Here is a 24,265-nt window from a genome sequence, read left to right as displayed (position 1 = left end):
ATGATCTTTTTGTTGGTTACAGTACGGCCTACGTATTTTTTAACTTTTGTGTCTTTTGATTTTGAAGAAAATTTTATACACCTGAGACAGTACTATAGCTCTTTAAGTCTCCAGGTCACATTTTTAAATGTATTTTCATCATAAGTAAAATACTTTTATTCCGCAAACTATGGCAAAATGTCATCAGAAGAAATTAGATTCCACGAAGAAATTCTCAAACAAGCAACTCATTGTATTACTCTTATATTTTTATTAAGGTCTTCAGTTTGTGCATCATTTAAAATAAGGTATGTGCTTCAAAAAGCATTCCTATACATAAATAGACCAAGAGATGGTTAAGTAATTTATCCCTAAAACATGCACATCACTTTTATTCAGGTGTGTATAAGAAAGGGAAATGAACTTTCTGTCTTTTTTGTTGAATTAAAGGCATTTTGAAATTATTATTAAGAACGCCAAATGTTTTCATGGAACAAATGCTTTCCAATACAAAATGCTAATGGAATTAAAAGGCATTAGTGTTGATCAAAAGAACTGAAAAAACATTTCCACTATACACGATCACAAGGAAAAGGGTTCCAGTGGGTTGAAAACATATGTCAAATAAAGGAATCAGCATGAACTGAAAGGTTTAGATGGAAGAACAGGTAGCAGGATCCAGATTATGTGACATACATATATATATATATATACACACACACACATATATATATATATATATATTCAAGGCACATGACTAGGCTAAACAGGTGGCTAGGTTTCATAGACCAATTTGTTCTTTCATTGGGAAAATAGTCAAATGTAATATAATTTCCATTTACTGGCCTTTATTGATAAATAAATGCAATTAGATCTATAGAGCAAATGTTGTCCTTTCAGATACACACCAAAAGTACACGCTAGCTAACAGATGCCAGAGTAGCCAAAGCAGTATGATTACATTCCAGTTTTTTTTCACACTGCAGTTACATGGATGTTAGCTAAAATGTCTTTACATTGTTTCTAGATATCATACTGTCTACTCTCAAGTTACACAAAAAATAATCTTCAAAACTAGGCAGGTTAAAGAACTTACTAAACCACAAAGGATATTCAAACTATTGTTCAACACCAGTTAAACCCAAACCCTGGAATTGACTGTTGATTATATTCAGCCTGGGCTTTTCCCAGGCTGGAAAAGTTCTCCCACACTATCTCCCTTCATAAAGCGAAAATGCTAGCACATTGGCTGTCGCTCTCTTCTTTTTCTTTGGTGAGTCAGTGGAATGCACCTACCCACGCCCTCTATTGCCCATTCTATTATCTGTACAATTGCCCTAAACATTCATGAAAGGAAAAGGAATATATAAAAAATCCTAGCCTTCAACAATATTTAAACCACCATTTTCTGAAATCAACTGCAACAGGGAAACAGAGGATATCAAGCTCTGCGAAGTTTGTGAATGATCAAAACTCTCTTTCTAAAAGTTAGTAATATGCAGACAAGGATAATTCTGTGTGCTTCTAACAGGCTAGCAAAACATTCCCCTTTTGACTGAGATAAACTGTTTAATATCAACACTTTACCTGCTTGGGTTCCTTGAAACACCAACAATTACATTACAATTCCCCAAATAACAACAATTCTCCATGAACATTGTTTTCAAGCATCTAAAACCCTTCAAAATCAAAAGACATTGAGACGAGATGTTAGCAACTTTTCAACTTTTGTGCGCACAAAGGTCATCCAGAATTTTAGCCGATAGCTCATAAGACAGGTGGTTTCTACCTTGGTGATAGCTTTGTGCAATTACAAACAAAATGTTTCTGCAAGTGGATGACACTAATTTACAAACCAAAGAAACAAAATGCTTTTTTTAAGGCTACTGCTACAATAAATGGTTCAGTCTGAAGTGCACTAAAATAAACAGGTCGACAGGACAAAGATAAACCTGGAGGCATGGGACAAGATTTCAAAAAAGAAAGAAAGAAGCAGGTTGAAGACACTGGCAGACACCATCTCTCAGTATTAAAAGGCCTGAATTACACGGATTGCTTTTAACTCCTTGGTCTTTCATATCCTTGGTTAATGATAACTTTTTTATTTCTTCACACAGTTTGGCCACGTAAATCCACCACAGAGAGGTGACACAATAATATAGATGAATACCTGGGGTGGGGGAGAAGGCAATTTTATTTTCTTGAATCTATCACAGGCTCCTAAATAATATATAAAGGCAAGACCAACAAACAAATTTTGGTTCCATCAGAGTAGCAGTGGTATAATAATACAACATACTAATCAAGTATTTCCAAAGATAGTAGTAGAATTAAAATGATCTTTTCTGATATAACTCACATCTACTTGAATTCCACTCTTTTTTTTATTGGTAAACAGAGCAGTGGGGTTGTTTCTCTTCACTGGGAAGTGAGCAGACTAGAACTATATAAGCCACTCTACTGAAAACATCATTGTCATAAGAATCACAAATTAACATAATTCCCTTGAGGTATGATTTTATAATTAAGTACATTTTTAGATTTTGCACATGGATTTATTTTTCATTATTAGGGTGATTAAAAATCATAAAAAACATGAGTAGACTCTATATCTATACCACCTATGAGAAAGAATGTTGACATGAACATTTCAGTGGATGTATTGTAATTATTCAATTGTAAGTAACACAGCAAAAACACGAGGCCTTTAAAGATGTGTTTCCTTTTTAATTATGGTATTATAATTGTAAATTATTCTATTTTAATGGTGTATGCTTGCTCACATTACTACATTCCAAAAATAGGTTTACTATCAAATTTAGGTTCACTGCACTGTTAGTCATTCTGTTTTGATTTAAATTATAACCTTCTAAGATCTTTAAGTGACTGATTTCATTAATCACATGCTTAGAAAAAAATGTGGATTTTTTTTCTCTACAAATGTTGGGGAAAATTATGGTTATTAATGAATACAGTAAAGTGCTCAAATTATATTCACAAACACAGATATTCCAACTTGATATAAAGCTGATATTTGCCACAAGTAAAATATAAGGATTTTTAAAGCTGAAGTACAATACTTGAGGTGACAGCACTTTTTGTCAGAGGTGGCAAAGTCCTCCAAATGTAACAAGTAATCAACAAAAATAATCAGTAATCAATAAAAATAATCTGAATGTAACAACTACTACTTTTATAACTCAATCTAAATTCCTAGATCACGGAAGGAAGAGGAAGCTAAGCTGAGAAGCCAAGAATGTGCCAGCCTTGGATACCATGGAACCTAAACAAGAAGACACGCAAGGCTATGGCACAATTTCTAGGATAACATGAATAGATCTAGGGCTGCCATTCTTGGTTAGGCAGGTCCAGCTGTCTAAGGCAGGAAGACCTTCAATAGCCACCTTCTGGTGGCTCGGAAAGTAGAGTCTGCCTGCAGTGCAGGAGACCTGGGTTGAACCCCTCGGCCGGGAAGATCCCCTGGAGAAGGAAATGGCAACCCACCCCAGTATTCTTGCCTGGAAAATCCCATGGACATAGGAGCCTGGCAGGCTACTGTCCATGGGGTCACAGAGTTGAACCCAACTGAGCACCTTCATAACAGCCTGCTCTGTGGATTTTGGACTTGCCTAGCCAGCTCCTGCCATTCCATAAACTAATTCCCTGTGATATATCTTTTAATATATATTCAAAGAAATTCAAGGATAGAGAATATCTGTTAACAAGTATAAAAGTTCCATGAAAAAAAATGTTAAAACATAATAAACATCCCTAGAAATTTAAAACATGGCTTCCCTTGTGGCTCAGTTGGTGAAGAATCTGCCTGCAATGCAGGAGACCTGGGTTTGATCCCTGGGTTGAGAAGATTCCCTGGAGAAGGGAAAGGCTACCCACTCCGGTATTCTGGCCTGGAGAATTTCATGGACTGTATAGTCCATGGGGTTGCAAAGAGTTGGACACAACTGAGTGACTTTCACTTCACTTACAAAAATAAACATTTTAACATTAATCATTAATTTTTTAAATTAAGACCTGGATAGCAGAATAAACAGAGCTGGAAGAGTTAGCTGAATGATTCATCCAGAATGTGATACAAGAAAGGAGTTTAAACATATTAAAAAGGCTACCAAACATGCAGGATAGTTCAAAGTGATCCAATATCTGTTTATATTAGAGTTCCAAAAGGAGAACAGCATATAGACTATATTTACACACAAGAGAATTATTGCATTATAATAAGTAAATACTAGGAAATGGAACTCACCATGCATTAAAAAGTACCTCTTAGTACTTATTCCAGAAATTTAAAAAAGTTAATTATTATTGCTTTCATTAATGTCATTCAATATATTAATAGTAAATGTAGTTTTATTATCAATTCATTGGGTGGAGAAATATCATTTCTTAAACTGAAATGCCTATTTCCAATTAAAAACAAAAACTTTTAGTACTCTAGAAATAAAAGGTTCTTTCACTTCACAATAAAAGTCTAATAAGAATTCATAGTAAATAGCACTCATAAATATCAGAAGCATCCCAATTAAAACCAGGAACTAAATAAAAATTCTCAGTGATACTGTAATTATTCAACACTGTTGGTAAATGCTATATATATATATATATATATATATATATATATGATAAGGTTAAGATTATTAACAGATGGCATTAACCTAATTAATTAACCTAAGATAATTAACCTACAGCAGGAGTCAGTAAACTATAGCCTTCACCTGTGAGCTAAGAATGGTTTTTATAATTTTCAACATTTTTTTAAAAAAAAGAATATGTGACACAGACAATATGCAACCTGCAAAGCCTGGACCTCACAGAACATTTGCTGACTCCTAATCTACAGCACACAGAAGAATCAACTGACAAACTATTACAACCAATAAAACTTATACAAGGTTGCCAGAAACAAAAAGATGAATTAGAAAAGAAAAAACAGAAACAGATGATAGAATTAACTAGAAAAGAGAGAATATGGACTCAACTGGAAAATGTAATTTGAAAAGAAGCCCATTTTAATAGGGAGAAAACCATGAAATAACCAGGAATATCATAGGAACTTCAGAGGAAAGTAAATGCATAGTCATATATTTCAGCATTAAAAGTTACATGTAGCTCATTTCAGAGTGCTAATCATTGAGAAAGAATTCCAACACCTAATTTCTTAGAGACTGAAAGATAAAAATCACTAAAGGACAAAACTTACAACTGATATGATGATGATGATAGTGAGCTTGAGATTCTTCATGCACATGGCTCGGGCAAGATTTCTGCTGGTTGTTTTGAAGGTGACAGACTAGGGAAAAAAAAAACCATGAATTGTTTGATCCCTGGCAATGACTACATGACGGATTTGCAATAATATCTGCAAAACTTTTACTTTCATTAATTCTGTTCCACTGTTCTTTACACCTTCCCTCTCTTCACATGTAGACTGGCCATTTGTAATCTCTAGATTCCCAAAGCAGGACTCTGCCATATATATGGTAAGCAGTAAACCCATTGCAAAGGGTTCCCTCCTTTTACTTCTGCACTGTAGCAGTACATGTAACAATGACCACTAGAAGTAGTTCTCCCTGCTAGCAGAAAAGCCTTTTTCTCCTCATGCTTCCAGTAAGAAAGTTTCTTTATGAGCCAGTTGGTTGGAAACACATTTGCCTATTCTGCCCCATTTAATCCTGCTATTGTGAACCATAAGAACTGTTTAATTCCCCCAGGAAGTTATGTATTCACTCATATGAGGGCCCAAACCCAAAGAACTTGACTCCTTCAGTTATCCATTTTCTTTTGCAGCATCAATTTCTTAATATATACCGAACCATTCCCACCAGGACACATGCAGTTTCAAACAAACAATAATCACTAATAGTTCAGAAGTTCCACTCCTAGATATATACCCAACAGAGAGGTATGTACAAGTTCAGCTAAAGACATATATAGAAATGTTTCCAATTGCATTATTTGTTTTATTTCAAAACTGGAAACAACCCAAATGCCTACCAACTATACTGCAAAGAATTTAACCGTGCCTGAAAAGGGATCTGACCTTTGCCCTCAGCTCCTGAAAGACAACCTTTTCTTGCTTGGGAACCATGTGCCCGCCAAATAGTAACTGTAGTTTAGTGCAGGGACTAGTCACTCCAGGAAGACCAACTGTATGATTTAGGATAGGGGTTTAGGTCAGACCTAGAGGAGCTTAGACTGTAGACTGAGATTAAGCAAGTAGGCAATCATAAGTCAATCATGCTTATGTAATGAAATTGCAATGAAAAATTAAATAACAAAGTCCTACTGTAGCACAGGGAACTATTCAATATTCAATATTCTATAATAAAACCACAATGGAAAAGGACATGAAAAAGAACACATGTATATACACATATATGTATAACTGAATCACTTTGCTGTATACCAGAAACTAGCATAACACTGTATATAAATCAACTATGCTTCAATAAAAACAACAACAAAACTGAGCAATGAAGCCTGGGCAAGCTTCCATGTTGTACAATACTCTGCATATGTTGCAAAATAAATTTATTTGATGGCAAGATAGGAAAAATTTAAATATAAAACATTTTCTCTATCCTTTGGCTTCTTCCCTTCCCTCACTGTGCATTGTATATCTGCATTAGGCATCGACCAAATCTTCTCTATAACCAAAATACCTGCTCAACCATAAAGACCAACATTCTACCAGAACCAACAAGACAACTTAAAGATAACATTCTTTCTTAATCTTGTAATGGGCCACAATCTGGATTGTATAAACTGTCAACAATACGTCATTTAATGTCCAGCCCTCTGTCTCAAAAAAACTGATAGAATTGTGCCTTGACTTCCAATGGGCAGAACAGTTCTCAGAGCTTTCTGAGATGCTGTTCCCAGGTTATAATCCTCAAATTTGGCTCAAATAAAATTTTCAATTTCTGTGATCAATGGATTATTTTTTTGTTGACAATGTCATCACACATCTATGCTGGGAGAGTAACAAGCCCACAGGGAGAGAACAACAGAAACTCTGGGTTTGGTACCTCCCCTGAACTCCACCCCAATGTGCTTCTGCTCTTGGTTGAGCTTAATCTGTAACATTTGCCTGTAAAAAACCATAACGGTAGGTATAATAGTCTTCACAAAGTCCTTCTAGCAAGTTATCAAACCTGAGAGTGGTTTGGGGAATTAACAAACTTGCACTTGGTGTCAGAATTGAGGGCTGTTTGGGGACTGTGGCCTCTAAACTGTATATAGTTGGTGAACACTTCTAAGTTGCCTAAACTCTTTACAATTATTCACAAAGTCACAATAAAGAATCCAAGGAGGAAGAAGATAATATGAAGAAGAAGTAGTAGTGAGCAATGAGCTTCCCTGATGGCTCAGTCAGGAAAGTATCTGCCTGCAATGCAGGAGACGCAAGAGACATGGGTTCGATCCTTGGGTCAGGAAGATCCCCTAGAGGATGAAACAGCAGCCCACTCTAGTATTCTTGCATGGAGAGTCCCACAGACAGAGGAGCCTGGCAGGCCACAGACCATGGGGTCACAGAGTCGGACACGACTTAGTGACTACACCACCACCACCAGGGAGCAATAAAACTAATATAGTTAAGTGATTCAATGTATTGAAGATTTCTCCACAAGCCTCAGGTTAATATTCAAACACTAATAAATCACCTACTTAAAACCAATTCAACTAAACAGAACAATTGTTACACCTTACCAAAGCTTTCCGTGGAGACAGGTGGGGGTGGGTATAAGTAGAAAAGAACAAGAAAAAAGAAAAAAAAAAAAAAACCTGTGAAAATGACAAGGGCAAGCTGACAAGCCTATGGCCTATCCACTCCATGATGATGATTCCATTAGCAGCTGATGATGCCCTAAAATTGGGCGAAGGACTTGACTAATTTCTCCAAAGAAGATACAACAATAGCCAATAAGCACATAGCTTCCCTGATGGTTCAGATGGTAAACAGTCTGCCTGCAATGCAGTGACCCAGGAAGATCACTGGAGTTGGGAAGATCCCCTGGAGAAGGGAATGGCTATTCACTCCAGTATTCAAATTGGGAAAGAAGTATGTGAAGGTCGTATATTGTCACCCTGCTTCTTTAACTTGTATGCAGAATACATCATGCAAAACGTCAGGCTAGATGAATCACAAACTGGAATCAAAACTGCTGGGGGAAATATCAATGACATCAGATATATAGATGATTCTAATCTAATAGCAGAAAGGGAAGAGGAACTAAAGAACCTCTTGATGAGGGTGAAAGAGGAGAGTGAAAAGGCTGGCTTAAAACTAAACATTCCAAAACCTAAGATCATGGCTTCTGGTCCCATCACTTCATGGCAAATATTAGCCTGGTGAAAAAGTAACTGCAGTTTCAGACTGTGAATTTTAAATCATTATAACTAGGCTCAAACACATTTTTATTAATAAAACAGGAACCATTACAATCAACACATTTTTGCCAGTGTGAAATAAGTTTGTTTATTCCTGTGGCATAAAAATCCATGCTTTGGGATTCGCTGAATTCTTGGGAAGCATTTTCTGCCTCCTGCTGGTTGTGGAAGCATTTTCCTTGCAAAAAGTTGTCGAGATGCTTGAAGAACTGGCAGTCTGTTGGTAAGAGGTCAGGTGTTGAATATGATTGATGAGGCAAAGCTTCATAGCCCAGTTCATTCAATTTTTGAAACACTGATTGTGTGACGTATATTGTCATGAAGAAGAATCGGGCCCATCCTATTGACCAATGCTGGATGCAAGAGTTGCCAATTTTAGTGCATTTCATCAATTTGCTGAGCATACTTCTCAGATGTAACAGTTTTCTTGGGATTCAGAAAGTTGTAGTAGATCAGACAGGCAGCAGACCACCAAACAGTGACCAAGACCTTTTTTTGGTGCAAGTTTGGCTCTGGGAAGTGCTTTGGAGCTTCTTCGAGGTCCAACCACTGAGATGGCCATCGCCAGTTATTATAAAAATCCATTTTTCATTGCATGTCACAATCCAATCAAGAAATGGTTCATTGTTGTAGTACAGAATAAGAGAAGACTACACTTCAAAACAATGATTTTTTTGATTTGTGGGCAGTTCATTTGATAAGGCACCTACTTATCAAACTTTTTCACCTTTCCAATTTGCCTCAAATGCCAAATGACCATAAAATGGTTGATGCTGAGTTCTTGGGCAACCTCTTGTGGTGTTTTAAGAGCATCAGCTTCAACAATGCTCTCAATTGGTCGTCATCAACTTCCAATAGCCAGCCACTGTGCTCCTCATCTTCAAGGCTCTTGTCTCCTCTGCAAAACTACTTGAACCACCACTGTATTGTATGTTCATTAGCAGTTCCTGGGCCAAATGCATTGCTGATGTTGTGAGTTGTCACTGCTGCTTTATGACTCATTTTGAACTCAAATAAGAAAACTGCTCGAATTTGCTTTTTGTTCAACATCATTTCCCTAGACTAAAATAAATATAAAATAAACAGCAATAAGTCGTTAGCAAAAAAAAAAAACAAATAAAGCGAGAAGTGTGCATTAAAATGATGTATAACATAACCACATTTACTTAAGAATGTATTCAGCAAAGTGCAACAATGTAAAACCATAATTACTTTTGCACCAACCTACTAGAAGGGGAAACAGTGATAGATTTTATTTTCTTGGGCTCTAAAATCATTGCGGATGGTGACTGCAGCCATGAACTTAAAAGAGACCTGCTCTTTGGAAGGAAAGCTATGACAAATCTGACAGCATATTAAGAAGCAGGGACATCACTTTGCCAACAAAGGTTTGTATAGTCAAAGCTATGGTTTTTCCAGTAGTCAGGTATGGATGTGAGAGTTGAACCATAAGGAAGGCTGAGTGCCAAAGAACTAATGCTTTGAAATTGTGGTGCTGGACAAGACTCTTGAGAGTCCCTTGGACTGCAAGGAGATCAAATCAGTCCATCCTAAAGGAAATCAGTCCTGAATATTCATTGAAAGGATGGATGCTGAAGCTGAAGCTCCAATACTTTGGCTACCTGATGCAAAGAGCCAACTCAATGAAAGAGACTCTGATGCTAGGAAAGATTGAAGGCAAAAGGAGAAGGGTAGTGACAGAGGATAAGATGGTTGGATGGCATCACGGACCCAATGGACATGAGTTTGAGCAAACTCTGGGAGATAGTGAAGGACAGGGAAGCCTGGCATGATGCAGTCCATGGGGTCAAAGAGTCAGACACGACTCTGTGACTATACAACAACAAATAAGCACATGGCAAGATGATTAACATCACTAGTCATTGTTGTTGTTTCAGTTGCCAAATCCTGTCCAACTCTCTGTGTCCCCATGAACTGTAGCCTGCCAGGCTCCTCTCTGTCCATGGGATTTCCCAGGCAAGAATACTACAGTGGGTTGCCACTTCCCTCTCCAAGGGATCTTCACAACCCAGGGATCAAACCTGTGTCTCCTGCATTTCAGGTGGATTCTTTACTGTTGATCCACCATGGGAAGCCCCATTAATCATTAGGGAAATGAAAATCAAAACCACAATGATCCCACTTCATACCAATGAGCATGGTTATAATAAAAATATGGAAAATAACAAGTGTTGGTGAAGATGTGGAAAAACTGGTATCCTTGTACATATATATATAGTGGACATATATGTATACATATACATATACATATAGTGGGACTATAAAATGGTGCAGTAGTTAAAAAAAAATGTTTGGTAGTCCCTCAAAAAGCTAAACACAGGATTACCATATGATCCAACAATTCCACTCCCCCCATAAATACCCAAAGTAACTGAAAGCAGGGACTTGAATGAATACTTGTAATGCCAGTGTTCATAGAAGCATAATTCACAAGAGCCCAAAGATGGAAATAACTCAATGGTCAATCAACAGATGAATGAATAAAAAAAGTGGTATATCCATATGATGGAATATTATTCAGGCATAAAAAGAAATTAAGTTCTGATACATGCAACAACACGGATGAAACTTGAAAATATGATGCTAAGTGAAATAAGCAAGGCACAAAAGAACAAACAACTATAGAATTCCAATTATAGGTATCTAGAAAAGGAAATTCATAGACAAAAAGTAGATAAGAGGTTATCAGGGGCTGAGGAGAGTAGGAATGGGAAGTAATTGGTTAACAGTTGCAGAATTTCTGTTTGGAACAATGACAAAGTTTTGTACATTGATAGCTATGACAGTTGTGCAACACTGTAAATATAATTAATGTCACTGAATTATACACTAAACTGGTTAAATGGGAAATTTATTATATATATTTCAAAATTAGAAAAATATAATATGCCAAAGCCCACTGAACTGTATACTTTAAATGGGTTAACTGTATGGTCTGTGGTTTATTTATAAATAAATAAATTTAAAAAGCTGTTAAAAGATCAAGAGGTGATAAAATGAAACAATTTTTTAAATACTTGAATAAAAAAATAAAAAAGAGGAACAAAGAAGACGGAGCAAATAAAAACCAAAGCACAACATAGCTTACTTAAACCCAACTCTTCCAATATTTACATTACACGTAAATGGAATAAACATTTCAATTATAAGCACACTTTATATATTCAAGAACATAAAGGAAAGCTTGCAAATGTTTAAGGAGATAACACAAAAGATATAAAAAAGATCCCTGTAGAGATGAAAAATACATAAAATGGGAGTAACAGATTATAAACTGCAGAAGAAAAAGACAAGTAAACTCAAAGACATAGTAACAGAAACTATCCTAAACGAAACACAGAAAGAAAAAAGACCAAAAAATAATGAACAGAGCATCAGTGAGTCGTGGGACAACTTCAAATAGTTTAATGTACATATAGTTGGACTACTAGAAGGAAAGAAGGACAAAAAAATATTTGAAGAAACAATAGCTGACTATTTTCATAATTTGATTAAAATCTACAAACTCACACTTCAACAAACTGAAAGCTGAATAAACATGAAGAAAACTACACTAAAGTATATTATAATGAAATATCTTAAAACCAATGATAGAAAAATGTTAAAAGCACCCAGAGGGGGAAAAAGACACATTATATATGCAAAAGCATCAATGGAATTTTTGTCAGAAACAACATAAAAGACAGCAATGAAATATCTTTAAAATATTGAATGAAAAAACTAATGCAAAATTCTATTCTGTGAAAATATCTTTTAAAAAAAGGAAATGAAAGACTTCAGATATACAAATACTGAAAGAATTTATTATTAGCAGACCTACAATGCAAGAAATTTTAAAAGATGTCCTATAAGCAGAAAGAAAATGTCACCAGACGGAAATCTGGACCTACAGGAAAAAAATGAAGCAAGTTACCAGAAATATTAACTACACGTGTAAACAGAAATGATGTTTTTTAAACTATTTAAATCTCTTTAAAAGATAATCAACTGCTTAAACAAAGAAAACAACAGAAAGATGTGAGGGGAAGAAAGAACAGATGGTACAACAGGAAACAAATAGTAACATGGTAGATTTAAAATCTTCCCACACAGAAAACTCCAGGCTGGGACTGCCTCACTGGTGAATTCTTCCAAATAACTAAGGAATAGATAATTTCAATAATACTAGCAAAAAACTCTTTTGGAGAACAGAGAGATGCAGGTAACACTTTTCAACCTGTTTGTTGGGGCTAGCATATCTCTGATACCAAAGCTCCAAAATAAAAGTAAATGACACACCAACGTCCCTCATGAACAAAGATACAAAATTCCTGAATAGGTCAACAGCAATCCAGTAAGATATTATATAAAAAGGATAATGGATCATGACCTTGCAGGAATGCAAGGCTGGTTTAACATTCAGAAATAAATATTAATTTAGTAAGTTAAGTTCAGTAATATTAACTGAATAAAAGAGAAAAACTATATAATTCTCTCAGTAAGTAAATAGAGAAAAAATATTTGATAAAATTCATGAATAACTTTCAAATGAGGAATTGAAAGAACTTCTTTCATCTGATAAAGTGTACCTATAAAAAAATCAACAACATAACTGAAAATACTGAGTATTTCCCCACAAGATGTGCTCCATGCAAGAATGTCTGTCTATTCTTATGACTTGTCTTCACTATCATGTAGGTTCTAGTCAGTGTAATAAGACAAGGAAAAGAAATAAAAAGCAAGCATCTACCAAAAATGCTAGTAGAATAAGTGAATTTTGCAAAGTTGCAGGATACAAACCAGGTCAATATATAAAAATCAACTTCATTTCTATATATGAGAATAAATATTGAAAACAAAATTTTAAATTTACAATAGAACAAAAACCATGAAATTCTCAAAGGTAAATTTCACAAAGTATGTGCAAGACTTGTATACAAAAAACTAAAAAACACTGTTAAGAAAAATTAAAGAAATTCTATGCAAAGCAGAGATATGCCAGGTTAATGCATAGGAAGACTCAAGGCTGTCAAGATTCCCAAATTTCCCTAAATTGACTTATTAAATGCAATCACAAAGACACATTTTTAAACAAATAAAAGGATGGAAAATAACAGGCTTATTCTGAAACATAAATGGAAATGCAAAGGACCTAAAATGGTGAAGACAATCCTGGAGAAGAACATCGTGAAGAACTTAGGGAATTCTATAAAGCTCAGTTAGCAATACAGTGTGGTACTGGCATAAAGGCAGACAGACAGACTATGGAACAAAATAAAGAACACAGAATTAAAGCCCAAAGAGAAGAATGGATAAACCAATTGTGGTTGGTAGATTTATACGATGGAATATGCAGTACAAAAAATAAAAATAATAAATTATTACTACACTCAACACCATGAACAAATCTCATAGGCATACTGGTGAGTGAAAGAGGCCAGACAGAAAAGAATATATAACATATGATTCCATTTTTCTATACATTCTAAGAACAGGAAAAAACACTATCTAGGGTGATATAAGTCATAAAAATGACCTGTTAGGGACTGTTAACTGGAAGAGGCATGAGGCAGTTTTCTGAGGTGTTGATAGTGTTTCATATCTTAATATATGTCTTGATCTAGGTGGTATTTGGGATTCCCTGGTGGCCCAGTCAGTAAAGAATCTGCCTGCAATGAGGGAGACCTGGGTTTGATCCCTGGGCTGGAAAGATCCACTGGAAAAGGGAAAGGCTACCCACTCCAGTATTCTGGCCTAGAGAATCACTTAGGACAGAGGAGCCTGGCGGGCTGCAGTCCATGGGGTCACAAAGAATCGACACACTTGAGCAACTAAGCACAGCGTAATACAGGTGGTATTTACATGGGTATGTTGTTGTTGTTTAGTTGCTAAGTTGTGTCTGACTCTTTTGCGGCCCCATGAAACTGCAAGGTTCTTCTGTCTATGGGATTTTCCAGGCAAGAAAACTGGAGTGGGTTGCCATTTCCTTCTCCAGGGGATCTTCCCTACCCTGGGATCGAATCTGTGTTTCCTACATTGCAGGTGGATTCTTTATCACTGAGCCACCTGTGAATCCTGTTCAGTTCAGCTCAGCTCAGTCATGTCTGACTATGGACTGCAGCAAGCCAGGCTTCTCTGTCCATTATCAACTTCCAGAGCTTATGCAAACTCATATCCACTGACTCGGTGATGCCATCCAACCATCTTATCCTCTGTCTTCCCCTTCTCCTCCAGCCCTCAATCTTACCCAGCAACCCACTCCAGGGTCTTTTCAAATCAGTCAGTTCTTCGCATCAGGTAGCCAAAGTATTGGAGCTTCAGCTTCAGCATCAGTCCTTCCAATGAACACCCAGGACTGATTTCCTTTAGGATGGACTGGATGGATCTCCTTGCAGTCTAAGGGATTCTCAAGAGTCTTCTCCAACACCACAGTTTAAAAGCATCAATACTTTGGCACTCAGCTTTCTTTATCCTCCAACTCTCACATTCACACATGACTACTGGAAAACCATAGCTTTGACAAGATGGACCTTTGTCAGCAAAGTAATGTCTCTGCTTTTTAATATGCTGTCTAGGTTGGTCATAGCTTTTCTTCCAAGGAGCAACTGTCTTTTAATTTCACGGTTGCAGTCACCACCTGAAGTGATTTTGGAGCCCAATAAAATAAAGTCTGTCACTGTTTCCATTGTTTCCCCATCTATTTGCCATGAAGTGCTGGGACCAGATGCCATGATCTTCGTTTTCTGAATGTTGAGTTTTAAGCCAACTTTTTCACTCTCCTCTTTCACTTTCATCAAGAGGCTCTTTAGTTCTTCACTTTCTGCCATAAGGGTCGTGTTATCTGCATATCTGAGGTTACTGATATTTCCCTCAGCAATCTTGATTCCAACTGTGCTTCATCCAGGCCGGCATTTCACCTGATATATTCTGAATAGAAGTTAAATAAGCAGGGTGATGATATACAGCCTCGATGTACTCCTTTCCAATTTGGAACCAGTCTTTTGTTCCATGTCCAGTTCTAAATGTTGCTTCTTGACCTGCATACAGATTTCAGATCTCAGGAGGCAGGTCAGGTGGTTTGGTATTTCCATCTCTTGAAGAATTTTCCATAGTTTGCTGTGATCTACACAAAGGCTTTGGTGTAGTCAATAAATCAGAAGTAGATGTTTTTCTGGAACTCTCTTGCCTTTTTGATGATCCATCAGATGTTGGCAATTGGACCTCTAGTTCCTCTGCCTTTTCTAAACCCAGCTTGAACATCTGGAAGTTCACAGTTCACGTACTGTTGAAGCCCGGCTTGGAGAATTTTCAGCATTATTCTGCTAGTGTGTGAGGTGAGTGCAATTGTGCAGTGGTCTGAACATTCTTTGGCATTGCCTTTCTTTGGGATTGGAGTGAAAACTGACCTTTTCTAGTCCTGTGGCCACTGCTGAATTTTCCAAATTTGCTGGCATATTGAGTGCAGCACTTTAACAGCATCATCTTTTAGGATTTGAAATAGCTCAACTGGAATTCCATCACCATGAACAGTATGAACCCCATTAACAGTATGAGAACCCCATGAACAGTATGAAAAGGGAAGCCTGTTACAGAGGTACAAACATATATATATATATATATATATATATATATATATATAAAATAACTGAGCTGCACATTTATTAATAGTACACTTGCTGTACTTTGCTGTATTTGTTATTCTTCCATAAAAAGAGGCAGCAGTTAGTTAATTAATACCTTTTATTATTCTGAGTCATTTAGTCAACAAAATTAAGAAGGCTTTTTTTTTTTTTTCTGGAAAAGTGCAGACTCTATTAGTACTGGTCAAACACAGGCCACTACGGCTAAAAAAGGTCATTTCCAGGGATTAAGGGGGCTTCCCAAGTGGCTCAGTGGTAAAGTATCTGCTCACCAATGCATGAGACACCAGTTTGATCCCTGGGTCAGGAATATCTCCTGGAAAAGGAAATGGCAACCCACTCCAGTATTCTTGTCTGGGAAATCCCATGGAAAGAGGAGCCTGGTGGGGCAATAGACCATAGAGTCGCAAAGAATCAGACACAACTGGGTGACTAAATAATAACAACCAGGCATCAAGAATAACTAAGAGATGGACTGAGTGAGTGAGTGACAGTCACTCAGTTGTGTCCTACGGACTGCAAGTACCAAAAAATCTGCCAGCAGATTTACAATCAGATAACGTGTCTTCCCTCTTTGTCCCCAAGCAATGGTTTACAAAGTGAGACATTATAGAAGCCTGGTGTTTTGACTTCCTGCATGGTGGCACCCTTCCTTCAATTTCCATGTACTTTGGCTAAAGACCGCACTATTCTCCTAAGATCCACTGTTAATAGATGTCCCTGTAAAACTAACAATAACAATAAACCTTTAAATAGCTCTTACTATATATATGACACTGTAAGGGACTTTGCATGCATTGTGTGCTTTAACCCTCAAAATACTATGAAAAAGATACATCTCCATTTTATATATGATGATTGGAGGCACAGGGAGGTTAAGTAACTTGCCTAAGGTCACAAAACTAGTGAGTGGCAGAGATGGGATTCAGTCTCAGGCAACAGACTCTAGAGCTTGTGCTGTAAACCACTACAATCTAGCTGTCAGTTAAGAATGAACAAGACTTCTACTCTTCATGTAAATTTGCAGATCCAAACTGTGACTGATCTCTGCCCTCCTTCTATTCATTATCTATTCACTTCTTCTATATCTATCATCCTTCAAAACTTTCATCTGGTAACCAAATGGAAAATGCAGAGACACACATTAATTGCAGCAAGAGTAGATTACAGGGACATGTCAGTCTCTGCCTCTTGCTTAATACAAAGAAAAGTCAAACTCTCATGGTAAGCAAGTAAGTGACTTTACTGTCTGGTTTTCAGCATTCATCATGGGTCACAAGTGGCCTGTACTTTTGTTCTGTGTGTTACAAAATGTACACTTCTATGCAGCTGAAGTGCTAAGTTATGTAGGCACCAATCCAAGCTTTAAAAAAAAAAAAACTGTTCTTTTACACTGAGTATATTTTCCAAACAAAAGCTTCCTTAATGGCTATTAATGAGTTGTGGGTTTTTCTATGCCTCAGTGTTATCCTCATCATCACAAAGTAATCATGTAACAGGGGTTAGAAAGGAAAAAAAAAACTCCACTAAAGTATCGATTTTAAGACATTTCCCTATTATTTTAGCCATTAACCACAGTATTTCTACTTTACAATACTATCATATCCCATACTTACCGAATCCACAAGATTTTCTGTTTTATCTATTAACAATTCCAATCTTTCACCTCGCTGAGCTACCAGATCTGAAAATGTTGGGAAAAGAAAAAATATCATGTTTATATTACAAAATTGCTAATTATGGCTTTAATACAAATCGGATTTTAATTATAGATGATATTCTTGACAACTCATATTTACTACATAAGCACTTACATCTTGAAGAAATAAAAGACTGTACTCAACTCTGGCAGATATAAGGGTTTCCCAAGTGGCTCAATGGTAAAGAGTCCACCTGCCAAGCAGGAGATGCTGGTTTGATTCCTGGTTAGGGAAGATACCCTGGACGAGAAAATGGCAACCCACTCCAGTTTCTTGCCTGGAAATCCCACGGACAAAGGAGCCTGGTGGGCTACAGTCCATCGAGTTGCAAAGAGTCGGACAAGACTGAACAAAGGGGTGTGCACGTCAGACACAAACAGATAAATGAATGGGCATGATTGGGTTTCAGCAAAACTTTATGTAGAAAAACAGGCCAGATTTGATGCAAGGGCTATAGTTTGCAAACACCTAAATGAAGGGTATGATCTGAGAGTAAAAACAAATGAGAGGTGGACATTTCCAAAATCACAGTGTGAGGTCCTCCCCACAATGTCTCTCCAATAAAACCATCACAACTGGTAAAAATTAGAAAAAACAAACAAAAACAATTCAAAGTCTATGAAAACTGTGACTGTCCTAAGGGCATACAGCAAATGGAGAAACATTTATACAAGAAAATCAATGAACTCTCAGTGAGAACAGTGAGAGTCTCAGGCATTTGAGCCACGATCTACTTCATCCTTCAGTTCAGTGAAATGGCAGCTCTACTTCTGGCAAATAAAGCCTGGGAGCTCTCTTTTCCCTCAGGTCCCATTCAAAAGCTATGATTTCTCCCCACGAGGGGCAATTCATCAGCATTTCTCCTCCTGTCTCACCCCATTCCCAGGTCCATGAGGCAGAAGCTCTATTCGAGCACGGCACAGACGGTAGGTGTGAGGGCTCCTCCCTCTACCAAGCCCCTCGACACACACACAGGGCTGAAGCTCTACCACAGGAGGCAGGACAAGAACCCTGGGCTGTGAGTGCCCCTGCCCTGACATAACTCATAGAGCAGAGGTTCCACACTAGGAGGGGGCAAGTCAAGAAGACCAGGGTTACCCAGCACTCCAATGGCAGAGCAAGGGTGTCACTCTAAGAGAAGCACTTCTCTGCCCAAATCCACAGCACAAGAGCAGTGGTTGTTCCCAGGGGGAAAGGCAAGCCTTAGGAACAGATCTTCCCTGAGAGTTCAGACTTTATTTGAAACAGAGTATGGGCAAGTTCAAGCCTAAGGGTGCTGTCAAAAACAATGTACACCCATGGCTGATTCATGTCAATGTATGGCAGAAACCACTACAATAATGTAAAGTAATTAGCCTCCAATTAAAATAAATCAATTAATTAAAAAATATAAATTAAAAAAAAATGGAGATTTTGGATGTAAGCAATGACAATGAAGCCAGTAGCTTCATGGGAATAACAAGTTAAACTGTGGGACAGTTGGAAGTTAACAGAGAGTATTTGGGGAAGAATCAGCTAAGAAGAACCCTCCTGAAGTCAAAACAAACACCTAAGACTAGCCGCAAAGACAAGGGAACACAAACCTAATTAGATCACTGGAGGAATTTATGTCTGGGGAACTGTGAGAAAAATAAAAATAGAGCAACTAGCCTGCAATTAGTGGAGGCTAACAGCTGGGTGAGATACAACAAAGGCAGGCTTATTAGGGAGATCAAGAAAATAAACCAAGAGAGCTCTGTCATTCCAGGGTGACTGTGGGCATGCCCAAGACTGTTCCCTCTGAGAAGTGACACTGGAGGCTGCACACTGTGGGAGAAACAGACTTCAAAGAAAAAGTCCAGCCAAGTCACTATACAAGTAAACAACAAACCCTGGAAGTTGGGAAACAGAGCCCAGAGTTGCTACATTATCTAAACTGTCCAATTAAAAAAAAACATATATGAGAGATGAAAAGAAACAGGAAAGTGTGATCCAGACACAGGAAAAAGAACAGACATTAGACACCTGGGGAAGGGGGAGCTGAGCTGTTTCACTCAACAAGAGAATGAAATTAGAAATCAGTAACAGAAGAAAAACTTATGAGATGAAGTAAAAGCAGCGTGCAGAAGGAAATTTATAGCAGCAAACACCTACATTAAAGAGAATAAAATGTTACAGACTGAACTGCGTCCATACAAATTCATATAATGAAGCCCTAACCCCTAATTCAGAGATGGGGCTTTTGGGAAATCATTAGGTTTAGATAAGGTCATGTAGGATTATGATGGGATTCATGTCCTTCCAAGAAGAGACACCAGAGAGCTTATTCCCTGTTTTATTTCCAGCCATCTGAGCACACAGTGATAAGGCACAATCTACAAGGTGGGAAGACAGTTCCCACCAGAACCCAACCATGCAGGCACCCTGATCTTGGATTTCCAGTCTCCAGAACTGTGAGACAATCACTTTCTGTTGTTTAAGCTACCCAGTCTGTGGTACTTTTGATAGTACTCTAAGTTGACTAAGGGGAGAAGGCAATGGCACCACACTTCAGTACTCTTGCCTGGAGAATCTCATGGATGGAGAAGCCTGGTAGGCTGCAGTCCATGGGGTTGCTAAGAATCGGACATGACTGAGCGACTTCACTTTCACTTTTCACTTTCATGCACTGGAGAAGGAAATGGCAACCCACTCCAGTGTTCTGGCCCGGAGAATCTCAGGGATGGGGGAGCCTGGTGGGCTGCTGTATATGGGGTTGCAGAGTCGGACACAAATGAAGCAACTTAGCAGCAGCAGCAGCAAGTTGACTAAGACAAAAGATCTCAAATTAATAACCTATCTTTTTACCTTAAGGAACTGGAAAAAGAAGAGCAAACTAAATCCAAAGCTAAAAAGGGGAAGAAGATAATAAACATTAGAGCATAAAAAATATCAGCAAAACAACAGAGAAAATCAATGAAACCAAAAGTAGGTTTGAAAACATCAAAAAATCAAACAAATATTTGCATAAACAGATCAAAAAAAAAATTCTCAGTGTGTATGCCCAGCAGTAGGATTGCTGGATCATAAGGCAGTTCTATTTCCAGTTTTTTAAGGAATCTCCACACTGTTCTCCATAGTGGCTGTACTAGTTTGCATTCCCACCAACAGTGTAAGAGGGTTCCCTTTTCTCTACACCCTCTCCAGCATTTATTATTTGTAGACTTTTGGATTGCAGCCATTCTGACTGGTGTGAAATGGTACCTCATAGTGGTTTTGATTTGCATTTCTCTGATAGTGAGTGATGTTGAGCATCTTTTCATGTGTTTGTTAGCCATCTGTATGTCTTCTTTGGAGAAATGTCTATTTAGTTCTTTGGCCCATTTTTTGATTGGGTCGTTTATTTTTCTGGAGTTGAGCTGTAGGAGTTGCTTGTATATTTTTGAGATTAGTACGTGTACCCCAATGTTCATCGCAGCACTGTTTATAATAGCCAGGACATGGAAGCAACCTAGATGTCCATCAGCAGATGAATGGATAAGAAAGCTGGGGTACATATACACAATGGAGTATTACTCAGCCATTAAAAAGAATACATTTGAATCAGTTCTAATGAGGTGGATGAAACTGGAGCCTATTATACAGAGTGAAGTAAGCCAGAAGGAAAAACATAAATACAGTATACTAACGCATATATATGGAATTTAGAAAGATGGTAACAATAACCCGGTGTACGAGACAGCAAAAGAGACACTGATGTATAGAACAGTCTTATGGACTCTGTGGGAGAGGGAGAGGGTGGGAAGATTTGGGAGAATGGCATTGAAACATGTAAAATATCATGTAAGAAACGAGTTGCCAGTCCAGGTTCGATGCACGATACTGGATGCTTGGGGCTGGTGCACTGGGACGACCCAGAGGGATGGTATGGGGAGGGAGGAGGGAGGAGGGTTCAGGATGGGGAACACGTGTATACCTGTGGCAGATTCATTTTGATATTTCGCAAAACTAATACAATTATGTAAAGTTTAAAAATAAAATAAAATTAGAAAAAAAATTCTCAAATTACTAAAATAATCACTATCAACTTCACAGAAATGAAAGGGATCCTAAGAGAATACTATGAACAAGAGTATGTCTTTGTGCCCGTACCATACTGTCTTGATGACTGTGGCATTGTAGTAAAGCCTGAAGTCAGGCAGGTTGATTCCTCCAGTTCCATTCTTCTTTCTCAAGATTGCTTTGGCTATTCGAGGGTTTTTGTATTTCCATACAAATTTTGAAATTATTCGTTCTAGCTCTGTGAAAAGTATCATTGGTAGCTTGATAGGGATTGCATTGTATCTATAGATTGCTTTGGGTAGTATACTCATTTTCACTATATTGATTCTTGCGATCCATGAACACGGTATATTTCTCCATATATTAGTGTCCTCTTAGATTTCTTTCACCAGTGTTTTATAGTTTTTTATATATAGGTCTTTAGTTTCTTTAGGTAGATATATTCCTAAGTATTTTATTCTTTTTGTTGCAATGGTGAATGCAATTGTTTCTTTAATTTCTCTATTTTCTCATTGTTAGTGTATAGGAATGCAAGGGATTTCTGTGTGTTGATTTTATATCCTGCAAATTTACTATATTCATTGATTAGTTCCAGTAATTTTCTGGTGGAGTCTTTAGGGTTTTCTATGTAGAGGATCATGTCATCTGCAAACAGTGAGAGTTTTACTTCTTCTTTTCCAATTTTGATTCCTTTATTTTTCTGCTCTGATCGCTGTGGCGAAAACTTCCAAAACTACGTTGAATAGTAGTGGTGAAAGTGGGCACCCTTGTCTTGTTCCTGACTTTAGGGGAAATGCTTTCCATTTTTCACCATTGAGGATAATGTTTGCTGTGGGTTTGTCATATATAGCTTTTATTATGTTGAGGTATGTTCCTTCTATTCCTGCTTTCTGGAGAGCCTGACTTCAGGCTCTACTACAAAGCCACAGTCATCAAGACAGTATGGTACTGGCACAAAGACAGAAATATAGATCAATGGGACAAAATAGAAAGCCCAGAGGTAAATCCACGCACCTATGGACACCTTATCTTTGACAAAGGAGGCAAGAATATACAATGGAGAAAAGACAATCTCTTTAACAAGTGGTGCTGGGAAAACTGGTCAACCACTTGTAAAAGAATGAAACTAGAACACTTTCTAACACCAAACACAAAAATAAACTCAAAATGGATTAAAGATCTAAACGTAAGACCAGAAACTATAAAACTCCTAGAGGAGAACATACACAAAACACTCTCCGACATAAATCACAGCAGGATCCTCTATGACCCACCTCCCAGAATATTGGAAATAAAAGCAAAAATAAACAAATGAGACCTAATTAAAATTAAAAGCTTCTGCACAACAAAGGAAACTATAAGCAAGCTGAAAAGACAGCCTTCAGAATGGGAGAAAATAATAGCAAATGAAGCAACTGACAAAGAGCTAATCTCAAAAATATACAAGCAACTCCTGCAACTCAATTCCAGAAAAATAAACGACCCAATCAAAAAATGGGCCAAAGAACTAAACAGACATTTCTCCAAAGAAGACATACAGATGGCTAACAAACACATGAAAAGATGCTCATCATCACTCATTATCAGAGAAATGCAAATCAAAACCACTATGAGGTACCATTTCACGCCAGTCAGAATGGCTGCTATCCAAGTCTACAAGCAATAAATGCTGGAGAGGGTGTAGAGAAAAGGGAACCCTCTTACACTGTTGGTGGGAATGCAAACCGTACAGCCACTACGGAGAACAGTACGAAGATTCCTTAAAAAACTGGAAATAGAACTGCCATATGACCCACCAATCCACTTCTGGGCATACACACCGAGGAAACCAGAATTTAAAGAGACATATGTACCCCAATGTTCATCGCAGCACTGTTTATAATAGCCAGGGCATGGAAGCAACCTAGATGTCCATCAGCAGATGAATGGATAAGAAAGCTGTGGCACATATACACAATGGAGTATTACTCAGCCATTAAAAATAATACATTTGAATCAGTTCTACATGAGGTGGATGAAACTGGACCCTATTATACAGAGTGAAGTAAGCCAGAAAGAAAAACACCAATACAGTATACTAATGCATATATATGGAATTTAGAAAGATGGTAATGATAACCCTGTATGTGAGACAGCAAAAGAGACACAGATGTATGTATGGAACAGTCTTTTGGACTCTGTGGGAGAGGGAGAGGGTGGGATGATTTGGGGGAATGTCATGGAAACATGTATAATATCATATGAGAAACAAATCGCCAGTCCAGGTTCGATACAGGATCCTTGGGGCTGATGCACTGGGATGACCGGAGGGATAATATGGGGAGGGAGGTGGGAAGGGGGTTCAGGATGGGGAACACGTGTACGCCCGTGGTGGATTCATGTTAATGTGTGGCAGAATCAATACAATATTGTAAAGTAATTAGCCTCCTATTAAAATAAATAAATTTAAAATAAAAAAAAGAGTATGTCAACACATTAGAAAAATGAAATGGATAAATTCCTCAGTCAGTTCAGTTC

General features: G+C 37.5%; 1 protein-coding gene across 2 annotated transcripts in view; it reads right to left on the bottom strand.

The window, feature by feature from the left end:
• Positions 1-227: 227 nt before the first annotated feature.
• The window catches only part of VAMP7 (vesicle associated membrane protein 7), an 88,736-nt gene continuing 64,698 nt past the window's right edge, over positions 228-24,265 (bottom strand). The window contains exons 6-8 of one of the 2 annotated variants that reach the window (XM_027533812.1): positions 17,645-17,712; positions 5,198-5,287; positions 228-2,149 (exon numbers count right to left, since the gene is read on the bottom strand). In XM_027533812.1, coding sequence (XP_027389613.1) covers positions 2,081-2,149; positions 5,198-5,287; positions 17,645-17,712 — 227 coding nt within the window. In that variant the 3' untranslated portion in view covers positions 228-2,080. The remainder of the gene's footprint in view (positions 2,150-5,197; positions 5,288-17,644; positions 17,713-24,265) is intronic. The other variant, XM_027533811.1, reaches the window with a different exon arrangement.

The sequence above is a fragment of the Bos indicus x Bos taurus genome, chromosome X (assembly GCF_003369695.1).
Source record: "Bos indicus x Bos taurus breed Angus x Brahman F1 hybrid chromosome X, Bos_hybrid_MaternalHap_v2.0, whole genome shotgun sequence".
NCBI lineage: Eukaryota > Metazoa > Chordata > Mammalia > Artiodactyla > Bovidae > Bos > Bos indicus x Bos taurus.
The sequence above is the reverse complement of the archived record's forward strand: the minus strand, read 5'-3'. Positions and strand labels throughout refer to the sequence as shown.